Source organism: Jaculus jaculus, chromosome 1 (assembly GCF_020740685.1).
Source record: "Jaculus jaculus isolate mJacJac1 chromosome 1, mJacJac1.mat.Y.cur, whole genome shotgun sequence".
Lineage (NCBI taxonomy): Eukaryota > Metazoa > Chordata > Mammalia > Rodentia > Dipodidae > Jaculus > Jaculus jaculus.
Window position 1 is genome coordinate 120,583,591 of NC_059102.1, and position 25,543 is coordinate 120,609,133.

At 47.7% G+C, this 25,543-nt stretch overlaps 1 protein-coding gene across 3 annotated transcripts in view; it reads right to left on the reverse strand.

Moving 5' to 3' along the window:
• The window catches only part of Ptpn3 (protein tyrosine phosphatase non-receptor type 3), a 128,173-nt gene that overhangs the window by 30,294 nt on the left and 72,336 nt on the right, over positions 1-25,543 (reverse strand). For all 3 annotated transcript variants that reach the window (XM_045131259.1, XM_045131262.1, XM_045131261.1), the window contains exons 10-18: positions 25,026-25,114; positions 22,661-22,724; positions 21,283-21,455; positions 16,229-16,363; positions 13,445-13,621; positions 6,472-6,658; positions 6,261-6,338; positions 3,473-3,529; positions 2,160-2,316 (exon numbers count right to left, since the gene is read on the reverse strand). In XM_045131259.1, the coding sequence (XP_044987194.1) occupies positions 2,160-2,316; positions 3,473-3,529; positions 6,261-6,338; positions 6,472-6,658; positions 13,445-13,621; positions 16,229-16,363; positions 21,283-21,455; positions 22,661-22,724; positions 25,026-25,114 (1,117 nt within the window). The remainder of the gene's footprint in view (positions 1-2,159; positions 2,317-3,472; positions 3,530-6,260; positions 6,339-6,471; positions 6,659-13,444; positions 13,622-16,228; positions 16,364-21,282; positions 21,456-22,660; positions 22,725-25,025; positions 25,115-25,543) is intronic.

Sequence of the window (25,543 nt, forward strand, 5' to 3'; positions counted from 1 at the left end):
AAGCAACAGGGAAGAGAAGAAAACTAAAAACATCTAGATTTCCCCACACAGTTGAACTGAAGTATCACAATTCCAAGTCTGCAGTTTTTCCTTCACTGCACAACTTAGTGATTATTGCAGCAGATTCCTTATCCAGAGTCACCCACTGTATCAGGGAAAGATATGGGAGTTCAGTCTGTATCTTTTATCTAACTTTAAAGACCACGTTCTTTTCCTTGAGCATAGAGGCTCAGCTCTTCTTGTACTGGGATTTCTGCCTTATAACTATTATTGATCCCTGGGTTAATGTTGAATTTTTTTTTTCCTTTAAGTCAATTCCTATTTTCACTTTCATGTTTATGTGAAAAATAAACATCATTACTGTTACTAGAAAGCTGTTAGCCCTTTTTATTTATTTATTTATTTTTATTTTATTTTATTTTTTTTGGTTTTTTGAGGTAGGGTCTCACTCTGGTCCAGGCTGACCTGGAATTAACTGTGTAGTCTCAGGGTGGCCTTGAACTCTCAGCAATCCTCTTACCTCTGCCTCCCAAGGGCTGGGATTAAGGGCGTGAGCCACCATGCCTGGCAGCTGTTAGCCCCCTTTAGCTCTAATAGTCCATGTCAATGGGTTTCCCTCACTTTCTGCATGTACCAGTATGACCAATGGAGGAAGGTGGCCTTTTCCTGCAGACCTGGGACACTTGGTACACAGTCTCTTCTACTGTGATTCCCTCAATCCCTGTCACTGTGCAGCTGTGCCAGCCGCATGGCGGCAGGGCAAGTGACACCTCCCGCTCTGACTGAGACGGGAATACTTGTCACCCAGGGGGATCGGGGAGGGCAGCTGTAAAGCAGTCAGCACACAGCGAGGCCCTTCCCTGGCACCTCGTTCTCTGCTGAATACCACTTCATGTCTCCTGGAAGACGTGGGGTTCACACTGTCCTGGACCAACTCAGGACTAGGAGTGTGGGCAGGAGCAGAGAGGGCATGGCACCGCGGCTACAGTGAGGCTGGGCTCGAGGGCCTTGGCTCTGGTATCAAAAGCCATGCGGGAGAACGGGAGGGTTCAGCTTTTCATCTTACAATGATTGCAACAGTAACAGTAACAAATACTACTGACAGAGGTGCTCCCTCATTCACCCACCGCGGGGCACATCCTGGGTACTCTGCAGGGTATCATTTAATCTGCACAAGAGCCCCTGAGGAAGCACGAGGCTCCTAAGCTCACGTTACACCTGAGGGAACTAAAATGCAGGCTGGGTATAAGTTGCTTGGGATTCCTCACTGTGCAGGCGAGAGTCAGGCACTGCCTGAGACGAGGAAGCTCGGGCCTTCTGATCCTCACAATCTCCCCGACAAAGGCAAACACACAGAGAAAAAATGCAACCCGAGGGACTGGGGAGATGGCTCTGTCAGTAAAGCGCTTGACACGCAAGCATGAGGCCCTGAGTTCCAAATCCCAGCATCCACATTAAAGCCAGGTACGGTGGTGTATTTCTATAATCACAACGCTGGAAAGGCTAAGACAGGAGGATCCCTGGGACTTGCTGGCCAGCTGGTCTAGCCAAATTGATGAGTTCTAGGTTTAGTGAGAGATCCTGTCTCAAAAGAAGATAAGTGGCCTTCACATGCACTCCCCACATGTGTACTCATGTGAACATGTACACACACACACACACACACACACACACACACACACACACACAACCCAATCAAATGAACGAAGGCAGAGAGCTCAGAATGTGATGTGGGCTGAGCTGGGCCTGGGCTGGCAGAATCGGAGGCTTCAGTCCTATGTACGTACAGGTGTTGGCAGGATTGCCTCCCTCTGAAGGCCTGACCATGAGGGGTCAGACTCCATGCGGGTGGATCTTTAGGTTTTTCAAATGACAAGCCAGACATCTCAGTAGCTATATGAAAATGCTTTCATCTTCAAATGGTGGCTACTACTGTAAAAACTACGGAATGCAGCCAGGCATGGAGGCTACTGCTTATAATCCCAGTATTTGGGAAGCTGAGGCAGAAAGATTATTGGGAGCTTGAGGCCAGCCTGGTCTACAGTTTGAGATTCTGTCTCAAATAATAATAATAAAAAAAAAACCCACCACCACCAACAAAAACCCATGGAGTAGACTAGACAACAGCCCTGCAGCTCCTCCCCGTGGGTGCCTGTTACCTTTCCTCCTGATAACCAGGGCCAGCTCCCTCGAGTGGGACTCCCGACTGGCCCTGATGAACATCACCACCTGGTCGTGGGTGTGCTCCGAGATGTCCCGGCCATTGATCAGCACGATCTGGTCCCCTTCATTCAGCTTAGGTGTGCAGGTGTCCGCCTAGGGGAGGGAAGCGAGTTTCCTCGTGACCATGACAGCGGCCTCAGGGGACGAGGCTGCCGCTCTGCTCTACTCGCAGCTCCCAGACACCCAAGACCAAGATCAAGTTTGCCTTCCCTCCCTCGGGTACCAGTGTCATCACCTGCGTCGCACTGACACTTAGGCATGGCCGAGGGCAGGTGGGTTTTTGTTTTCTGCTTGAATGTAAGTTGTGAGATAGATATTTCGGAAGGCCAGCCAGCCAGTTCTCCGCAGGAAACGTTATCAGAAGGCTAGAAGGCCTTTCTCCATGGGAGCCAGGCTTCACGGATTAGGGTCATGACTGGGACGCGTCCAAGCGTCCGTTTTCTGGGGCGCTCTTAAAAACGACTTGCTAGCTGGAGGAGGACTTCTCTGATTTGTAATGGAGAAGGCCTTCTGTCAGCGTGACACCAGAGCAGAAGAATGGAGTGGGAAAGAATGCCTCAGTAATCCCCAGAGATCACAAACAATGAAATGAAAAGTTAACAGGAAGCTTTAAAAGGAAAACTTAAAAGTGAGCTCCCCATCCCCAGAGTGGTGTCCACTAAAGGCTCAGGAGCTCTTTGGGGCCACATGGCTTCAGGAAGGCTGACAACCTTATACATGCATATCAAACATCACGCTATCTGCCTTGAATTTTGTTCGAAGAAATAAAAAGAGGAAAGGTAAACAGTCGCCTTGGGGGGGGGTCTCAGTAGAGGGCTGGGGGTGAGGAGGTGGGAAGACGACACCATGAGGTTCATTACCCACAGCAAACCCCATGCCTCAGTTTCCCTCACTGGAGCAGTATTTTCCCATGTGAAATGTGCACATGAAGCACCTGAGGGTCAAGTTACAGGTGTGGATCCTGGGTGTCAAAGGCCCAGGCCGGCCACCTGTGAAGGGGCCAGAGCTCCTGCAGGCTTAACAAGGTCCCGGTGGCACGGCACAGTCGCTTTGGGCACCACGCTGCACGGTGAGGCAAGGCTCTGGTCACTGGTGCGAGCCCCACTCTTTCTCATTTGTCTGCACGCGTCTACACATGCGCTTCGCCACTGACCAAACCAAGCAGCCCAACTCAGGGACGACACGCAGAAACAGGCCTGTCTGACATAGAAAGCAAGCATGTGAAGTTCCATGGGACACGTTTACTTACAGGTGACTCTGGGTTTATTCTTGAGACCACAAGAGGCATCTTTTGATCCACACCTCCCTGTAAATGTTTTAAAGAGGAAAAAGAAAAAAAAAAACACTTGAGTAATTCCCAGCAACAAGATAGGCAAATAGCAGTGAACAGGTCTAGTGGCCCAGGGAGGCTTCTCACCAGGATCTAGCCCAATCACAAGGTCGGGAGCCCCTTCTCAATTACAGGACCCACTGCTGACACTTCTGCACTGAGTGCTCAGGGGAGGCACGAGGCCTCAGGAAGGGACCCCATGCTGGGGATACGTCCCATGTAAGCAGAGCCCCAGCGGGCTGCTGCACACAGGAAGGGGAGTGCGGGATGTGAGGGCAGCTGTGGCCAGCAAGGACCGCCTGCCCTCACTGTGCCCTAGAAGGGGGCACTTTCTCAGGAAAGGGCCAGGGAAGATTTACTTTAACCTCTGTATAAAACAGGGCTCTGAGGGACCTGATGAACTCTGCCAGTGCAATCAATGTTGTGATTAAACAAGTATGGCACCTGTAACCATAACACCATTTACACGCAAGCAGATAGGCTCTGGTCCATGGTGGCAGCTCTCAGAGCCTGTCCAGAGGTGCCCAGAGGACATGAAGGCCCCACAAAGAGAACAGCCATTTTCTCTTGTCAGCTTTGACACTGCTGCCCGGGTTTTCAATAACCCCTCCAGGGGCTGGACGTGGAAGGCAGGTATACCGTATGCCAACCTTGTGCCCTCAGCTCTCTGAGCCTCAGTATTCACCTGTGAGATGGGTTTGAAAAACAGCCTTCACTGCTTAATTTTTTAAGTTACTATTGATTTAGAGACAAAAGTCTTACTTTGTAGCTCAGGTTGGTCTTGAAACTGCTATGCAGCCCAGGCTGACCTCAAACTCAATCCTCCTGCCTTAGCCTCCCAAGTGCTGGGGTTACAGGCACTTACCATCCTGCCCACTTCACTGTATTTATTTATTTTTGGTTTTTCGAGGTAGGGTCTTCACTCCAGCTGACCTGAAATTCACTATGTAGTCAGTCTCAGGCTGGCCTTGAACTCACAGTGATCCTCCCACCTCTGCCTCCCAAGTGCTGGGATTAAAGGTGTGTGCCATTATGCCTGGCTTTATCACTTTTTGTTTTTCTTTAGGGTCTTTTTTGTTTGTTTGTTTGTTTGTTTTTATTTATTTGAGAGTGACAGAGAGAGAGAGAGAGAGAAAGAGGCAGAGAGACAGAGAGAATGGGCACACCAGGGCCTCTACCCACTGTAAACAAACTCCAGATGCATGAGCCACGTTGTGCATCTGGCTTATGTGGGTCCTGGGAAATTGAGCCTTGAACCACCGTCCTTAGGCTTCACAAGCAAGCGCTTAACCGCTAAGCCACCTCTCCAGCCCTTTATCACTTATTTTTAGAATGCACTAAAGTGACATAAATCCAGTACAATGTCAAGCAAGTCACAGAGCAGACACCTGTTATGAGGCAGTTACATGGCCACATTAAAAGCACACAGTTCTGAGGCCCAAGAAGGTTTTTTTTTTTTTTTTTTTTTTTTTTTAAATGCAGTGTAGATATGTAGCTAATTCCTGGCAGAAATTACAAATCTACCTGGGGCTGGAGAGATGATTTAACAGTTAAGGTGCTTGCCCACGAAGCCTAAGGACCCATGTTTGACTCTCCAGATTCCAGGTAAGCCAGATGCACAAAGGTAAGACAAGCATGCAAAGTCACACATGGCCATTAAGTGGCACAAGTGTCTAGGGTGCAAATACAGTGGCTGAAGTCCTGGCATGCCAATTCTCCCCGCCCCACTAAAATAACAAATAATAAAAACATTTTTTAAATCTACCTGAAGGAAGCTGGGGCAATGGCTCAAGGAGCAACATGCATGCTATGCAATTTTAAGGTCATGATTTTGGGTCCCCAAAACCCATGTATAAAAGCCAGCTGCATGTGCCTATAATTCTAGCACTGGGGAATCCTCAGGACTGGCTGGCTAGATAGTCTAGTCAAATTGGTAAGCTCTGGGTTCTGGCAAAGACCTGTCTCAAAAAATAACATGGAAAGATTAGAGAACTTGCTTAGTGGTTAAACGTACTTGCTAACAAAAGCCTGCCAGCTTGGGTTTAATTCCCTAGCCACCCATGTAAAGCTAGATGCAAAACGTGGCACAAGTGTCTAGTGTTTGTTTTCAGTGGCAAGGGACCCTGGTGTGCCCAAATACACATATATGCATATACATGCAAACAGATAAGCTGGAGAGTGATTGATGAAGATAACAAGGTGTCAATCTCTGGCCTCTGAAAAAAATGCATACATGTGAGCACAGGAACCTGCGTACACAAGTGTGTCCACACTCATGCAAACACATATCCACAGGCAAAACCAAGTCCACCTGAAGATGGCTTCATTGCTGTGGTGGTTTGATTCAGGTGTCCCCCATAAACGTAAGTGTTTGGAATGCTAGGTTCCCAGCTGATGGAGATTTGGCAATTAAAGCCTCCTGGAGGCAGAGTATTGTTGGGGGCGGGCTTATGGGTGTTATAGCCAGTGCCCCCTTGCCACTGTTTGGCACACTCTCCTGTTGTCCACCTGATGTTGGCCAGGGGGTGATGTCCACCCTCTGCTCATGCCAGCCATTTCCCCCTGCCATGGAGTTTCCCCTCAAGTCCGTAAGCCAGAATAAACCCCCTTTTCCCCCCCAAAAAGTTGCTCTTGATCAAGTGATTTCTGCTGGCAATGTGAACCTGTCTGCAACAATTGCATATAACTATAAACACATACAATGTACCTTAAGATTGAATCCAAACTTTCCATCCTCATCTGGAGTGATACGGATCAGGACTAAGTAGCCGTCACCATCATCATTCTGGAAGACATGTGAAAGTGTCATTCATGTCACTTCCTTCTACAGTGGTTGGTGAGAAGACATTTTCTTTCAGTCATAACTACTTAGGTGCCTGGCTACTCTGGCAGGCACAGCAGTCCCTGGGGCCCCTCACCTTGTCACAGTAGTACTGGTTGGCATCCTCAGTTGAGCTCCCTTTGGTCACCTTGTGGTAGTCCTCTAAGAACTGCTGATCAACACCATCTGGGGAGCAGGAGCCTGGAGCGTTTGAAGATGGAGACACAGAACTGGATGACTTCTGGGTCAGGCAGCTGTGAGCTGGGTTGTTCTCGGATAAACTCCTTCATCATGGGGAAGGAGGAGATGTTTTATTAACTAGATTAATGCTATTACAGCAAACCTCACTGGCTGTGGGGCCTGGCAGCTTGGGGATGTCACAGGTCCCTGGAACTTCAGCAGAGCTGCAGAGGTCAACTGCAGGGTCCTTAAACCACCCCTGCTTTTACCTAGTTTAAGTATCAATACATATGGTTTAAAGGTGAGGGGGAATAGTGGGGGTGGGGGGAGGGGGACGACCTATGACATTGAAAATGGCTCCCCTGCTAGCTATAATGTGTCCAGCTTCTCTTGTTTAACTTATTTTACTCATCTTTTTTGATGTGGGAAATGTTGCCTAGGCTGGCCCCGAACGCCTGGGCTTAAGGGATCCTCCTGCCTCCGCTTCCTGAGTAGTCGGAACTCCACCATGTAGCATGGTGCCAGGCTCGGGTAGTGGCCAGGCAATGCCATGCAGATGCACAACCCCCATCTCTCCTGGAAGCCTTTCCCTCCATCTGGCTCCTGCTGTTGGCTGTGCTTCTCTAGGCAATTCCAAGTCTGTTCCTCAGCCTGTATCCTCACTGGGTCACGAGATCACCTACCCCACCACATGCACAGGACAGGATAATCAGCGCCTGCATCACCCACACCACCCTCTCCAGAGCCAGGAGCCTAGTGCAGAAAAAGCCCACAAGTATGAGGTCTCCCCGAGTCGCTCGGTGTAGTAGTGTGCAAAGATGCAAGGGAAGAGAGTAAAAAAGATTGGAGAAACATAAAAAGATGGGAGAGCTGCTTCCACCTCTCACTAAACCTTGATTCCCAGACCCTTATCCTTTTTGGATTAAATGATGCTTTCTGTTTCCTGACAAGTTCAACCCAGCTTGTGTGCATGTGCGACCTCGAATATACTCAGCAAGCACTGAACTGTATTCCCTGCCCAAATTAGCCTACTTTAAATACAAAGTCTGTACCCTATTCACACACAATGACTCAGAGTCTCGATTTATTTGAACAAAATATTCAGCAACAGACCCATGTAGACATAGATATGTAAGAGTCCAGGCTTGTGGCTTTCTAGTTGCTACCTGAGGGGCAGGGTTGGAGAGGGGCATGTGTTCCAGAGAGAGGACTCTGCACTGAAGCTGTACGCTAATGGTCAGAGTGAGAGTGAATGAGTTTTCTTTTTTGCTCTTTAAAAGCTAGGGTCCTCTTATCTTGCCCCAGCTTCTAAGCACAGGGATCCTCCGGCGTCAACATTCTGAGTACTAGAACACACAAGTACACGCCATTAATACCTGGTGTGAAGAGACCTATCTTAAAGGAAGCTTTAAGAAAAAACTCCCTCAAATAACGCAAAGTTACTTAAGTTTGACTGTTTTGTTATTTGTTTTGTGGTGACGGAGTCTCCTCCTCTACCAAGGAACTAAACCCCAGCCCCCAGCTCTACTCTTTACAAGAGCGCCACCCAGTGGCAGGAGGGACAACTGCTAGAGCCAAGGCATTTAGGAAATGCTATTTCTAGCTCTAGCGACGGGCTTGAACCTTGAATAGGAAGAGGCTGCAAGCAATGTTTGCTTCTCTGCGGAACGTGGACTTCCCCTGGAAGCAAGGAGGAACAGAGAGTGGCTGACAGCACCGGCACTAGCAAACACTCAGGCCTGCCTGAGCACCAAGGCTTCAAAACTATAATCACCACCGGCAGCACAGCTATAAATACAGACAGAACAAACCAGCGAGCGACTCATGTGCCAGGACGAGGCTTTCACAGCCTTGCTGTGCCACTTTGGGGGGCGGGGAGCCAAGCCTGAGCACTCTTCTCTCTTTATTCTCCTTTGAGAAAGAAGCGCAGAGCATTACACTTAATTCTCCTTCAAAGGAGCCCTCCTCGCTGTCTGAGATTATTCGGGTGATTTCTTTGACAGAATGCTCCTTCTCACCTCTTACCACACGTCTGCTGTAGAAAACATGTCAAACGCTTCTTCAACATTTTGCAAATATGGAAGTAACCTGTGTGGCTCTTCTCACCCAGCTCAGGCGGGCTGCACCTCCTGCCTGGGAAGCGAGGCCCTCAGGCCTTAGAGCCTTGGAAGGCCCAGCAGAGAGCATCTTCTGTTTGGGGGGAAAGGGTCCTCAATCTGGCGAGGGGGTTAGGGTGCTGGTTTTCTAACCATCTATCCCCCTTCCCCATCACAGACAGACTCCTCTGAGCTGGAAGTCTCCTCGTGCTAACTAGCTGTCATCGTGCTGGAAAGTGCTATGCAGCCTACTGGAGGGGGAAAAGGGGGGGCACAACAGTCTTACCCAGCAGTGGTGAACCCTGTGGGCTATACAACTGACCAGACAGGCAAGATGTGCCCAATGGCTCAACAGTGGCATGTCTGTTATGGGCGTGACCACCTGCACTCTGACTGGACTTGAGACCTGCTCCGTGGGAGAGAAATCATGCCTGGTATTGAAATCACAGTCAAAAGCCTATGGCTGGGGAGGTCATAGGCCCTGGGAGGAAGTTGCTACTGTTGCTTGGCTAAATGGATATGCTGTGTCCATCAAGATGCCCTGTGGCGATCTAGGTTTATGCCCGTGGAGTAGTGCTGCTAGTAGATGGAAATCTTCTCTCTGGAGACGGCAGCGAGCGCTGGCGAGACAACACTCAGAAGTGTCAGGAAACGACCGCCATGTGCTCAGCACTGGATGAGAAACCTCTAAGCACTAAATGACTAAGCTCTGTGACACTCTCCAAGGCTCAGGGAACACTGCGGAAGAGGTGGCAGAAAGAATGAAGGAGCCAAAGGATGGAGGAAGGCTTTGGGATGTCATCTCTGCACATGAAGTGACCGTTACACTCATGACAGTGCCTGTGTTATCAGCGCAATATCAGGCTCATCACCTGTCGTCGTGGAAGATGGAGGGAGGGAGAGACAGATCAGACAGAAGAGGGATTAGTGGGGTTCTGTGGAAGAGGGGAGGTACAAAAGAAAGTAATGGGAAGAGATTCTGACCAAAACATATCACATCCATGTATAAACATTGTCAATGAAACAAAGAAAGCAAAAGTATCAAAAAAACACACCATTTACAAGGAAGGTCTCCCGGGGACATTTTAGAGAGAATCAATGTGTAATATGCAGGGGTGAGTATAGCCAGAAACCACGGCCACCAGCAGGGTCTAAGGAGGAGATTTTAGGTTTTGCTTCATGATGATGAGCTTAGATGTAAACACCCCCTGGGGTCCCCAAACTGGACGGTGAAGGTCCAGCAGTGCTACAGCTCCCAGAGGCCACAGAGCACAGTGGGAAAGGCCACTGTAGGACACTCTTCTCCGAACACTGACCGTTTCCCAAACTTCCTCCTTTCACCCCAGTGCCTCACAGTAAGACACTGAAGGCTCACGAGATGCTCCTGGCCCAGAGGGCTTGCAGGACCCGAAGATGAAGCCTTGTCAAACTCCAACATGTGCTCCTTTATCCACGACCAGCAAATATGTCTAAAGTGTGCTGCCAGACTTGGCGATAAATAAATACATACATAAAATAAAAACAGGCCTTTAAAATGTCCACATATCACTGGACAGAAAGCAACTGTACCATACATGTCCCCGACCTCACAGAGAGACATCAGTGGCTCTGAGACATTAGGGCCATCACAGGCCACCCACTCCTCCCTGGTTCCACAGCTGAGCAGCCGGGTAAGAAGCTGTGTACAATGCTCCGCTGGCCAGCCGGGTGACAACTTACTCTTGGCCTCTGCTTGAGAAATGCCTCTTTTGCTTGGAGACATTCTGGGAGCTCACCCTGCCTTCAGCGAGTGACAGATAAACACTGCAGTCTACATGCCAGCACTGTCAACATTATGTCCTTGGATGATGGGAACAGGCTGCATTTCTGCTGACCGGTATGGTGGCCATGATGCATGAGGCTTGCATGCCGGGGTTGCTAAACATGGGTCTTGTTTCAGTCCACTTAAATATGAATAGCTGCTTGTAGTGGGTGGCTCCTATAATGGCCAGTGAAGGTCTAGATGTGTTATAGCCCCATGATGAGACTGCAAGTCACAGCAGGAAGCTCCGACCACAGAAGAGTCTGTGGGCTTTCTCGAGCCCTCGGGAAATTCCTTCAGCCTGCTTACTGAGCCAAAGTGAAAGCCCAAAGGCCACGGGAGACTCAAATAGGCTCTAGTTGTCTGTGCTTACACTCTAACCTTGCCTTTCTAGATCTGTGGTCTGCAAAGCCAGAGGGTCACACAATGGAGCGCACAGTCTCCATGTGGCCTTCACAACGGGGCAGCAGTCTACAAACTGGAGTGACAAATAGTGATCATTTCAACAAAAGTATCCTCTAAACTCAGGTCATTAGGAAGTTAATGACCACAGGGATTATTAACCAGAGGTGTTAAGTGCCCAGATCAGCTGAAGACCATGTTTGCTGTGGGCAGGGAAACAGGAGAGGCAGCAGTTCCAAAGGGAAGTGGGAGAGCTGCAACCACTGGCAATGCCTAGCTCGCATTAGGATGTGCTTAGTGCCCGAAGCCTAGCAGCCATGGTGTAAACGCCTACAGACTAACGGAAGAGCCCGTGCGCTTCAGTTACCCCTCTGCGGATAGGCGGATCGATATCATTCTTTGCATGGGGCTTATGAGGATGGATGTCCAACTGTTACTAGTTTGTTCTTTCTAATCACATGTGAACTATCATTTAATTTATGATCTTGGACTTTTCTTCTTCAAAAAATGATTTAACTTACTCCTAAACATACAGTTATCACACAATTGCATACTGAAGATGAGGAGGGAGAGAAAAGATGCTATCAGAAACCTGGGCTGATGGAGGTAAATGTAGCTGAGCCTGGCAAGTGAACAGCTCTGAATTCTGGCAATCGAGGGAAAAGGAGAACTGATTTCATGTAATAGCAGGGGACGAGGGAGGGTTGTGGTGACAGCAGAGATTGCTCAGTGGTCAAAGTTGCTTGCTTGCAAAGCCTGAGAGGCTGGGTTTGGTTCCCCGGCATCCACATAAGGCTAGATAGACAATGCAATGCATATATCTGAAGTCAGTGGTGACAAAAGTCCTGGCATGCCCATACTCTATAAATAAATAAACAAAAAGGAAGAAAGATAAAAGACAGACTCATACCAATCTCTTAAAGAGACACACCTTTTCCAGACCCCTTCATTGATGAAGGAAATTTATCATATCAAGAAGAGTGGACTTGGGGCTGGAGAGATGGCTCAGCAGTTAAGGTGTTGGCAAAGCCAAAGGACCCTGGTTTGATTCCCCAGGACCCACATAAGCCAGATGCACAAGGGGGTGTATGTGTCTGAAGTTCGTATTCAGTGGCTGGAGGCCCTGATGCACTCATTCTCTCTCTCTCAAATAAATGAATAAAATATAATTAAAAAAAAAGGAAGAGTGGACTTAAATGGGGCACAATAGCACACACCTATTAACCCCAGAACTTGGAGGTAAAGGGAGTGGGTCAGGAGGTTCAGGTCATTCTCAGCTACATAGAGCTGGAGATCAGCCTGGGCTCTATGAGACTTACAGGCGGTCTCCGTCATGGATAGCACAGGGTGGAAGCTCTGCGGCCTGAGCCAATGACAAACCATGCTGGGAAGCTCCAGGGGAGACTGCATTGGCCTCACCTCGCCTCGCCTGCCTCAAGAACAGAACATAAGCAAACAACACAGCTCCACTGAGGAGGAGATTGGGGGGGGGGGGCTAATATAAATAACCTATCTGTGGTAGTCTGAATAGATGGCCCCCAATATATTCACTGTTTTATTAGTTTGTAGTTTGGATCTGTAGCCACCTGGCCAGAGGCAGTGTCACTGGGTGGATCTTAAAGTGTGGTGGTGGATGAGATTTCAATCTAAAGATATGCAAAGTGTGCCTAACTGCAGTTCCTGAAGTGTGCTGTGCTGTGTGGCTTTTGGCTTGTGCTTCTCTCTGTGTGTTTGGTCCTGTGAAGGCAGGCCAGCTTCTTCTGCCATTTATGGATTTTCCCCTGGATCTGTAGGCTTGAATAAATATCCTTTCCTCCATAACTGTGTCTAGTCTGGAAGTTCATGTCAGTGAACCTGAAGCTGTCTGCTACACTATCCTTGACAAAATTTGACAATAAAAATCAGGGATGTTTAGCCTTTATTCTGTACACGATTTAAAAGAATATTTTTATATAGCTATTTGTGAGAGAGGAGAGAGAGAAAATGAGTATGGGTGCATTGGAACTTCTTGTTGCTACAAACTCCAGATGCATGCATCACTTTATGCAACTGACTTTACGTGGGTGCTATAGACTTGAACCTGGGCTGGCAAGCTTTGAAAGCAAGTGTCTTTAACCACTGAGCCATTGTCCTAACCCCTGTATACTATTAACTTAAAATGAAAACAAACTCAAGAGCACAGTGTGTTCCAAGAAAGCTCTTAAAACTTAGTATCGTCCCATCAACCTAAAATGACAGGAGGATGAAGCGTAGATGATATAGAGAAGTTATGGTGAACACAGCCTTGAGTTTATACCTCTGCAATAGGGAATCATTTAATCCTGGCTCTGCTTGTGAACTGGAGAGATTACAATAGACTGACAGGTATTTAAAGAGCAGGCCCCTGTCACAGACAAAAAGGTATGAGCTCCAGGCATACAAGCTGTCATGTATACAGACAGGCACTCGGGTCACGTTCCTATCCTGGGAGATTCCCTTGGGGGCTGGCTGCAGGTACCAGCTCTTATCTCCCCTTTAACCATAGCTTGGACCTGAACAAACTCAACAGCCCAAAGCAGACCCAAGGGAAGGAAACACCACACGATTCTTACTCTCGGTGGGGGCTGCGCGTCTGGGAAACTTCGGAATCGCTGTCTTTCGGAGACAGGGAGCCCTTGTAGGTGTAGAACACGTCTTCGGTTTCTGTGATGTAGGTCATCTCGTTGGCTAGGTTATCTGCAGAGGAGTGGCGGGGCTTTCGGATCTCGTGTCGGAGCCGAGGACTTCGCCTGGGATGGGGAGAGATGCAGGGCTAAGTGCTGGGGGCGAAGGCATAGAGCACTTGATCAGAGGGCAGCTAAGGGGCCGTGGTCTGGCCTTTGCTGAGACAGGCTGGCCAAAGCTTATGAAGTCAGATTGAAGCCGGGAGTGAGGGTGCACACCTACAGCCCCAGGGCTTGGGAGAATAAAGAGTTTGAGGCCATCCTGGGCTACATGGAGAGTTCCAAGCTAGCCTGAGGCACACGGGAAGATAGTGTCTCAAACCCAAAGCAAATAGGAAACCAGAGCCAGCAAGATCATTTTCGCTCCAGGGTGACACAGGTCCCCGACACTCTCAGCCAAGTGGCAGGGACCTCAGGACCATCATCTCAGGCTTACAAGGCAGGACTAGACTGGCTTAAGCCTTTGGTAGGTGAGTGCTGATTCAAGGTGAGTTACCCTTGCAGGAGGAATCCACCTCTCAGGATGTAACAGGCCATACTAAATAACTTCTCTCGATTTGAACAGTATATATACAAAGGGTTAAAGCCAAAGTGAATTTCTTGGCAAGCAAACAAAAACACCTCAGCTCATGTATACATCCGCTACATGAACTTCACTTGGTCCAAGAAGTATTCTCTCTCTCTCTAAAACATCTGTCATGAGATGAACATCTGAACACCACTGCTGTTCTCCAATATCAGAAGCCATCAGGGGACCTTAGACGGGTCCTGTTGCCTCTCCAGACCTCAGCTATACTTAAGCTCCCGAGTACCCTGGGCTGCATGTGGTGTCTGCTCGGGAGCAGACGGGCCAGGTGCCCTAGACTTCCTCGGTGCTCTCAGCTTCCCTTTCTGGGTCGGCTAGTTCTCCCAGGGCTCCATCACTAGCCAAGGCCCTGGGCTTGGATAATCAGTAATTCTGTGCCCACTGTGGAAAGAAAAGGGCTCTTGTGACTCCCAGGAGGACCTATAGTTAGCAGTGAGAGCCCTAGGCCAGGAGTGGTGACATCCACCCCTCCTGCATGCCTGGATCCCATCCAGGGCTCTCTCTCTCTGGCTCCCTGACACTGCTGCCTGAGAGGGTTCCACGTAAATTAGGCTGTTCCTTTATAGCCATCCCCTCCTCCTCATCTCTGTACACTCCCCAGTGAAGGGTCTTTTCCTGGCAGACACAGTACTTCCTTTCTCCCCATGCCCCTTACTTTCACAGATCCTGGCTCAGAAATTTCCAGGCCTACCTGTCTTTTAAAGCCACAGTACTAATCCTATGTGGAGCCAGGGGTAGTTTCCCTGCTTTTTCCCTTGTGCTGACCCTTGGCCTTTCTGGAGGCAACTCACAGAAATGGCTGACATCATGGTGAACCATTATAACAAAATAATGATATAAAAAGTTCCACCTCACCCTGTTTTAAAATAAGCCTATGAAGCACATGAACTTTATTTCATTTGTGGTAACTTTAAAACTTTTTGGAGAAGAAACTGAGACCAGAGAGGTAGAGGAACTTATTAACAGATCTAAAATCCAAGTTTGGGTCTTTCATCTGCAAATAGGCCCATCCTTTTTCCTTTTCTTTCTTCTTTTTTTTTCTCACTTACAGTGCTGGGGACCAAAGAGAGCCTTGCATATGTTAGGCAAGGTCTTCCCCATACTGTCCACACACAGTATACCCTTCCTTTTAAGCTAAATCTGTCTGCTTAAGCTGTCAGTAGCGTACATGTATACTGTCTCTGAGGGTTCCACATCCTGCCAGCCTTTCATCATAGGCTTTTTGGGCTTTACCCCAAATTTATTTTGTAACATATGAATCAGAACACAAGCTTCAATAACAGTGCATGTGCATGCTTACCGCAGGGCTTTCTAGAGCTCAGTGTTTATATGATAATGTGTGCTATGATTCTAAGTGGGCCGTTTCAGCAGGCCACGGTCTCTAAATTTTATTATTAGTTTTTTTTGCAGTAGGCTGGAGATCAAAATCAGGAGCAGGTGCATGTTGACCAAGTGCTTTGCCACTGAGAGACATTAGGCTTGCCTTCCCATATGTTAAGAGCAGATGAGTTTTTAAAAAGTACTTCAGGAGAACAGCTAGCTAGGAAGAAGAAATTCTGATATTCTAGCACAGTAGGCACCATGGTTGGCAATAATTATTTCAAAATACCCAGTAAAAAGGATATTTGTTTTTTGGAAATCAGTCTCATTCTGCAGCCCAGGCTGGCTTTGAACTCATGATTCTCTTGCCTCAGGCGCCTGAGAGTTAGGATTACAGGTGGCCACCACCATGCCCGGCTACTGGAAAAGATTTTTAGTGTTCTCAATACAAAGTTGTGGTATATGTCTGAAACAATGGGCATGTCAAGTTCCCTAACCAGACTATCACACAGTATATACATTTACCAGAATATCACACTGTACCCCATAAGTGTGTATAATTATTATGTGAATTAAAGACACCTAAAAGGCTTTATACACTATGGGAAACACTCGGCAACCCCTGTAACTGCAGAATAGTTCCTTCTGCAACAGCATAGAGTGCGCCTGTGAACTAACTGACCACAGGCCAGCTGTTAGAAATTTTAAAGTCGAGTCTTTCTCAAAGACAGACGGTGTCTGCTGGTGCGGGAAAAGAAAGGACATACCAGTTGGGGGTGATGGGAGGGGACCGAGAAGGCAGGCTCTTGGTTTCCAGATGTTCCACCGACAAGGACCTCCTCATGGCTGGGTTCCACACCATCCCTCCAATCACCTTTTTGCAATATTGGTTATTTACAGACCTAGAAAACCAGAAGCAGGGTCACATACCACGCTGATATACTCAGCAAGAAAGTAGGTGCAACACTGGTGAAAAATAGCCTTCCCAGGCCCGCTGTTGACATGGCTAATTAACGCCTCCATGACTCCAGCCTGGCTTATGTGAAGCAGTCTCCAGAGGCTCTTCCTTGTCCTGGTTCCATCTTCTTTTTGGGTGGAAATGCTTTCATGTCTCTACTACTTTAAGCCACCAAGTTGCTTCTAGAAACTAACCAAACCGTGTCATAGTAGAAGGAAGGCCAGAATACCAAATAAAGACAGCTCCAACAGCTTCAGGGCATTTTCACTTGCCTTGCACTGGCATGGGTGAAAATATTAACTATCCTCTCAGATGCTCCAACACCTTGGCCAAGAGATGTTGCCACCATCGATCACTGGTGACCACCGACAAAGAACCCGAGAAGGTTCTTAGAACGTATAGCTTCAGGACGCATTCTCTGAATGTACTACCCAACAGATGCTTCTGGATTCTACTTATAGCTGGAGAGTTTAAATCTTGGAAAATGAGAAAGATTTATTCGAGAAAATAGTCTGACATCTGTTTAGGGGTAACATTTTCAGTTATGGCAATTTTGAATGATGTTCTAATGTCTTATGAAAACATTCTATATGGTTTCTTGTTGCCTAAAACCAACCAAACACCATATGTAAACTAGAACACAGAACAAACAAAACCAAAATCCCCTGAAAGTATTATGCACTGATATTTTTACATGTGTGCAATGTGTATGTGAGTGTGCAATATGCATACCTGAGTATGGAGGCTGGAGGGTAACCTTGAGTGTTATCCTCAGGGGTGTTGTCTACTCCAGAGCCTCACTGGCCTGGAAGTCACTGAATAGGCTAGACTAGTCAGCAAGCCTTAGGAATCCATCTGCCTGTCTCCACAATGATGGGATTAAAAGCATGTGCCCCCATGCCCTGTATTTTATGTGGGTACTGGGGATCAAACTTAGGTCCTCATGTTTGTGAGACAAGCACTTTACCCACTGAGCTATCTCCCTAGCCCCATCATTTACTAACTTATAATAATAAATGCCACTATTACCCTGATCTAAGTGCTCACAATGGCGTCACCAGGTAAAGCCATTCTTCTGAGGTCAATCTGTACCAGAAACCATGTTAAGCACTGAGTAAAGGCGTAAACTAAGAGGAGCAAGCTGCATGACTCCCAACATTTAATGCAGCAGATCCCCAAAGCAAGTGCCATAGGTTTCAATGTTCCACTGTCCCATAAGCTTCTCAAATAGTGACCGAATTCCTCTTGAAGAACCTTGCAGGGAGCCCAAGATACAAATATGTACAGGTATCTTTGGGGTGAGCAAATTACCTGACTTCTCTGAGGTCTCAGTTTCCTTAGCTGTGAAATGAATAGAGGGGATGAGAGCTGATAGTCACAGTATTCTCACAGCAGGTAACAGTAAGGGACTGCGGGCATGTGTCCCCAAAACACCATGTCTGTGGAGCACTAAAGATGACTACTAGCTCTTTGACTCCCTCTGGGCTGTCTGGGACTGCTCTGATCTACAGAGGAACTGTGCCAGTTGCAGGTTTGCCTTATAGAAGAGTGGTTACTTCTCTCTTTGGCTCTTGGAGTCCTGAGCCCCTGTGTAAGAATTAGGCCAGTCTACAGCAGAGTCCACATGGAGAGGTTGAGGGGGCCAGTGAGCCAGGACCCCATTGCTTATATCAAGACACCAGCATGCAAGACAACAATCTCTGGAACTCCATTTCAGGTCAGTTGCCAACCAACAATCCCTGTCTGGCCAGGTGTGGAGGAGCACACTTTTAATCCCAGCACTTGGGAGGCAGAGATAGGAGGATCTCTGTGAGTTCAAGGCCAGCCTGGAACTACAGAGTGAGTTCCCAGCCAGCCTGGGCTGCAGTGAGACTGTGGGGGCTCGATTCAGGTGTCCCCTATCAATGTTGGTGGTGTGAATGCTAGGTCCCCAGCTGATGGCAGTTTGCGAATTGAATCCCTCTGGAGGCCATGTATTGTTGGGGGTAAGTTTGTAAGCCAAAATACCCTCCTCTTCTTTCCCTAAAAGCTGCTCTTGGTTAGGTGTTTTCTTCTAACAGCAAGGTGAACCTGACTGCAACAGAGACCCTACCTCAAAAAAAAAAGGGCTGGAGAGATGGCTTAGCAGTTGCTTACTTGCAAAGCCTGACACACTTGTTTGATTTCCCCAGTACCCACATAAAGCCAGATATACAAAGTGGCCCATGCGTCTAGAATTCATTTGCAGCAGCAAGAGGCCCTGGCACACCCATTCTCTCCCACCCCCACTTGAAAATAAATGATAAACATATTTTTAAGTATTAAAAATCATAAGGAAAAATCCCCACCCATCCCACATGGCGCAGAAGAATCCCTGGCTGAGCCCTCTCTCGATTCCTGATACTCAACGTCTCAAGACACAACATCATGGTTTGATGTAAGCCACTGAGAGAGGTTGCTAGGCCACACAACATGACCAGAACCGAGGCCCTGCCCTGGCTACAGAGGCAGAAGCTTTCGAATGAGGAAACAAGAGGCAGCATACTAAAACACAAGTGACAGATGGAGGAATTGAACCCTGCTGCTTAGCACTGGGGTGTACCTTTTCAGGCCCTCATGATGCTATCTCCCACTTAGCAGGAGAATTAGCTTCAACCTAATTCAAGACTACATTCTAGTAACTTTTTATCTGAAAGAAAAGAGCTTGGTTTTAATTAGCACACAGTAGCAGCTAAGCGTAGGAGGCTGCGCCAACACAGGCCCAGCCTCAGCTCCATGCCATCCAGACAGACCTCTGCAGTGAGATCACCCCTTCCGTGCCCGCTCTGAAGCTCAGAGACCTTGGACAACAGAAGACAGGTTTGCTGGTACTTTTACACTATGCTTTCCCTCAATTAGGTTTTTATACTAAAGTAGCCGGAACAGCCCACTTTCCATTTTTTTTTTTCCAATCTGAACTTTTTGTTTTTGTTTTTTGGCATGTGTCTGCGGCTACACATGTATGTATGAACATATGGGATGTGGCCCCAGTCTCCACGTAGCATCTTAAATGCAAAGTAGGCGTGTGTGTGGGGAGGTGCATATACATGTTTGTGTGGAGGCCACGAGACCACACCAGGTATCTTCCTTTGTCACTCTCCATCTTACTTTTGACATGGGGTCTCTCTAAAACGGGAGCTCCTTGATTAAGCTAGACTAGCTAGCCAGGGAGTCCCAGGGATTTCCGTCTCTACTTCCCCGGCTCTGGGATTACAGGTGCATGCTGCCATGCCTACCTGGCATTTGTGTGGGTGCTGGGGATCCAAACTCAAGTCCTCATGCTTGCATGGCAAGTGCTTTACCCACTGAGCATCTCTCTTGGTGTCCCATTTTGAGCTCCTCAGTTAGGGAAATCTCACCTCACTGACCACTGGGCACACCCCCAAAACTGCTGGGTCTTAGAAATGCAGGCCACCAAACGCCATCACTGCTGCTGCTGCTGCGGCCTGGGTTCTTGGGGCTCCTGGTGAGCAACGCCAGGCCTAGAAGGTTCAGCATTATCTTTGTGAAGGAAGCCCCTCAGGACGGCATGACCCAGTATGTGGCCAGCACGGAGCCACAGCCCTACAGTAGCAGTGGTTGCTGTCTGAGCCACTAGGCCCGGCTCTGGGTAGCAATCGGTGGGGCTGTGCTGGTGGTAAGCTACGGGTGCTGGCGGTAAGCTATGGGTGCTGGCCTGGCCACAGCTTTCACCCAAGGGATCTGGCTGGCCAGGCAGATGGGACGGGAAGCGGCTTCCCCTTTCGTGTAGCACTCCAAGGGTGAGCGGCTCTGCAAACACCTCCACTAGTAACTCTCACCGCCCGTTCGGTAACAGTGCCGTCAAAGGCAAAAGAACACTAGACACTATCAGAAGAGCTGAAAACTTCAAAAATATACTTGCTTTTGGTTCATTAGCTGCTCAAGGGGAGCACTTTGCACCAGAAATAGTACCAGTGATACTCGAAGCAATCTGCCATGTACTGAATCTCTAAATTACCCAATGCCGACCATGTAGCAGGAAAGCTGCTAGACCAGTCTGATGCGCTTCCACACTGGATAATGGCTCAGACAGGAGCCTCGGGTAGAAATGGCACATCAACAGCCAACCACAAGAACAATTTTGAAAAACCAAAAAGTGATTTCAAAATTCTAAAAACTTGATAAACAATTACTGCTACTTCTTATACTTGGTAGACATTCTTAGAACAAATAAACAAGACAAAAATATATGCTACAAGGCTATCTTTGAGACTGAATAAATCTTAAGTTAAAATTTAAAAATGTGTATGACTTCATATATGTAAATTTATTTTACTGTAACTCATTAAGTATTTTAATTTCATGCTTATAGATAATAGTATTTAACTTACAGGTTATAAGAATTACATTATATACATACCTATCACAAAGTAAACAACAGTTAGCTGTCCATTATAATTATTTTATAGAAATTATAGGTGATGTATTTCAAAGTCACTTGACTCAAGAAACCTTTATTTCATTTAATTTTATGGGGTGTCTTAGAACTGAGGTTGCATGGGAAGAGCTGGCTTGGTGGCATCAAGCTGTGATAAGCCCAGGATGACAGTGTAGTGTGGCAGTAGTTAAACTGTGGCTGCTTGAGAGCTCTGAGGAGGAGAAGGTTGAGGGGGTGAAAACAAATGCTGCACATATGAGATGTACCTGAGGATGTGTGCAAAGGACACAGCTGCCCCCGAGACTCAGCCGTGGTTGAGGGATTCAGCCCATTGGCTCCTGGGCTCCAGCTTTCCTCCTCTGCTCCAGGATGGCCACTACCCAGTGGTGGCCAGGGCATACTGACATCTCAGATTACTGTGGACTCTATCTCTAAAGCATACTCACTTTTTGGGGTTCCTGGAGCCCAGAGTCCAGTACTGAGACAGAACATTCTTCTCCTGAGGTAGTAACTTCTTCGCCTGAAAAAATGAATGGTGCTCGACACAGGATTTCCACAAGTTTTTGCAAGATCGGTAATTTAGCATGTTGAAGGCCACAATATGTTCCCTGGATTCAGCCTGGGGGGAAAAACAGAGATTTCTCTGTAGAGATATAGGATAAAAGTCTCAAGCTCACCACCTACACAGGTAATCACCAGGAAGACACAACAGCAATAGGAAGCAAGCTTCCAGACTTCCTGAACCCAGACCAGTATCCCAGGATTATTCCAGAGCAGGACTATCGACCCTCGGTGGAGGAGGCATAAGGATGACCTGAACGCACTCCTCCTCACCATCTGTGGTCTTTCACAAACACTCTTGTTTCAAATCTGCTTGCAGCTCAAATGTGAACATATTTGGAGCTACTGTCTGACAAGTGCCTTTTAAAACTTAGCTCTGGGAACACCTAAAGAACTCCCAAAGAAATATTCTTCCACCCACCAGGTAACAGCGACCTTACAACCCAGCAGATTATCCGTGTGCTCGCCCCGAGTGACTTCCGGTGCTCATATAAAATAGGCATCTTCACCACGGGCTTTGTCTTCAGTTTGTGTGCATTTAAGTTTTCCAATTTCACTTGCATTCTGGTGCCACCCTGAACCTTGCACTGCGGGGGTCAGGTGACCTAGATTCCAGCCCTCACTCGTTCTGAGCTTTAATGTTCCCATTTCTAAGGGCTCATTGCTCTGTGGGCCATCCTAAGGACATGTCATCTTTGAAAAGTTGGGAAATGGACACAGTGACAGTAAGCGACAACGATGCGGCATAACAAGACAGGGTGTGGTGTATAAAGGGCAGGTGTCTCGGATTCAGAATGAGTGGTTCAGATTCCAGTTCCCCCACTCTTGGGCTGCGAGAGCCTGGGATTTCTCTCTGAAAGCACTCTGCCTGTGGTTATGAAAATGGAGCTGGCTAGACCCCGTCCAGGACGCTTGTTGCTACTCGGCACAGGGTTCCTGGACTGGTCCCTTTTATCTAATCCACACCATCCCCTGCAAAGTGGGCACTGCTGGGCTCCTAGAAACAAGGTAACACGCAGTAGAAGGGCTGACATAACCTGTCTGGCTGGGGAACAGCCAGGATCTGGACCCACCATCTGACTCCAAAGAACGCTCGTTCTCCAACCACAGTGCTCTACGGAGAGGAGCGCTGGGACAGGGGCCCCCCGTGTCTCTGCGCTGTGTTCCTTCCTTGCTATACATAGATGGCCCTGAGCCCCGAGGAACTAAGAACCAAAGCAACTCCAAAGCACAGGAAACAGAGCAAACGTGGATGCAACTCACCTGCTTTTGCCGCTGATGTATAAAGAACTTTTTCCTTTTGAAAGAAATTTTGAGGATGTTGACCCTGTAAAAAACAAAACAAAACAAAACCACACACAAAACAAAAATTAAAAACCAACCCAAATAAAACCCCAACATCGGGGCTCGGCTGGGCAGCAGCTGACCCCCTCGGGCGTGGGTCTTCTAGTCCATGACGCAGGTGACTGGGGGCTCCCGGCTGCCGGGAGTGGCCTTCACCAAGGCCGGGGCCAAACGCGGGAGCTGCCGGAGCTGGGTCTCACACAGGGCCTCTGGATTGTGATGTAGCTTTTAAAATAACAGGGAACATGGGCCCTGCGCACTCAATGCTGTAAGCTTCTGTTGTGACACTGCAGCCCTGCAGGAGCTGGTGACCACGTGGGGGAGGCAGCTGAGGGCAGTGTGGAGCAAAAGGAGGGCAGGCCTGGGTTGCACCCCAGCTCCATTACTTAACAGCCACGAGCTGTGGAGCCTCTTTCGTGTGTGCACAGTACAAAATGGAAGACACTGGTGAATGAGACCTTTTTTTAAAAAAAAAATATTTTATTTATTTTTGAGAGAGAGAGATAGAGAATGGGCACGCCAGGGCCTCTAGCCAGCACATACGAACTCCAGGCACATGTGCTCCCTTGTGCATCTGACTTACGTGGGTCCTGGGGAATTGAACCAGGTGCTTAGGCTTCGCAGTCCAATGTCGTAACCACTAAGCCATTTCCCCAGACCCAATGAGACCATTTTTATACACCAGGTCACTGCAGAGGGCGTTGCAAACATCCCCTCTACTAAGTCTTGCAACAATCCTGAGCAGTATGTAGTTTATCCTGTGCCCATTTTTCAGATGAGGAAGCTGAGACTCAGAGATGTCCCTGCTGAGAGCCAAGATCTGAGCCTGGCTCCACAGCTGAGGCACTTGGGCCTCATGCTGTCAAGTCCCCCAGGCAGTGGCACAGCGCTACCTTTCTTGCCACAGTCCCGAGGACTGTGGGAGCAAGCATGTCAAGTCCGTATCATGACACCTGGCACGCAGTAGGACATTAATGATGGTTCATTAAGATTGGTTCACAAGTGCAGCTTGTGTGTGTATGTGTACATGTTTGTGTGTGTGTGTGCAAATACATGTGTGGAGGTCAGAAGACACCCTTGGGTGTCCAGCCAACTTTTTTGGAGACAGGGTCTCTCATTGTCCTGGAACTTGCTAAGTAGGCTAGGCTGGCCAGCCAGTGAACCCTGGGATCGGTCTGTCTTTGCTTTTCCGGTGCTCAGATTGCAGGTGCACACCACCATGTCCAGCTTGTGCACAGGTTCTTATCACTCCAGCTATGCTCCCAAACTATGAGTCTACTTTTAAGATCAATTTCATTCGCTGTGTCAAGCTACTGTAATTGACACAAGGGAGGCATATTTTCCCACAAGAATTTCTATTTCTGAAATACTTTAGGGAGTAGAGGGATTCTACTGTTTTGTATGATCACCTTTCTGTTCCAGTATGTGGAGGGGGGGGAATGTGTGTGTAAAGAATCCAGAGATTGATAAGACTGTCTTCCTCCATTGCTTTCCATCTTTTTCTTTGAGACAGAGTCTCTCGCTGAACCTAGAGCTCACAGGTTCAGCTAGATTAGCTTGCCAGGAAGCCATAGAGATCCTCCTGTCTCTGCCTCTCTGCATGCCCTCATGCTGCCATTGTTTAGGTGGTATTTCCTTCAAGAAGCTAAGCTGCCTGATGCAGCAAACTCAAACCTCCCTAAACTTGGCCCACTTACATTGCAGCCCAGCTTCCCTAGTCTGGGTTTTTTTTTCCCATGGTTCTGTTCTCAGGGTCAATCACAGGTGAAAATACGGTTTGTTTTGACTTGAGAGAAAGGAAGGCCACATTCACATAACTTCCAGTACAGCACTGTAATTGTTCTATTTGATTATGTACAGCTGTTAATTTCTTAATGGGCTGAATTTGCATATTACACAATATTAAATGGTATGTATGCACAGGAAAAAGAAACGGCATATTTGGTATTATTTGCCATTTCAGGACCACTGGCATCTGGTACCACTTCCCCTTACACAGGACAGGGAGGAGTTCTTAACTTTAAGATCTGCCTATAGCATTCACCTATACCAACTATCACCAGCTATTCCAAGCCACAGGATAACAAGGGCAGAGAATGCTAAAGAAAACCAATTTTCCCAAGTATTAAATCTGTATCAAATTCAGAGGTCAGAGGTTAAAACTTGGGGGAAAAACCTCTACCCCTCTTCAGAAATAAAAATTTAAAATTAGAGGCAACATCACTTTTGTCCAGCGTATTTTTAAAGCATGATTCACACAATAATTAGAAATGTTTACACTCACCAAGGATAGAAACTTGTGCAGATGTATTTTCGGTACACAGCAATGCCCGCAGAAGCGATCCCAATCATGAGATCTAAATTGTGCAGATCCTGTACAAAGAAAGATTCAGAGTCACAGTGAGCTGCAGTCATGCTCATCCCCTCTGGGAACTTCAAAGCACCCACGCTTTTATAAATAGCATAATGTATCGGCTCCCAAGAGGAGAATATTACTGAACACAAAAAATCCCCACTTAGCAGCTACTTAGGATCCAAGTACTTAGCACCCAATTCTGTTAAGTATGTGTGAGCACTTACATACACACACACACACACGTGCACACATAGTGTGCTGCAGTATCTGGCTTAGAAATTTATCTCGTAAGACCATTCACCCCACAGAATTGCTTACATAGACACTCAGTTTTGAAATATCAACAATTAGTATTGAATAGCTATATGAAAATCAGAGTCCTCTCGTCTATGTGGCTCTGTACAAATCTCAATTCCCATTACTGAAAACGGTGTTAGCCCTTACGA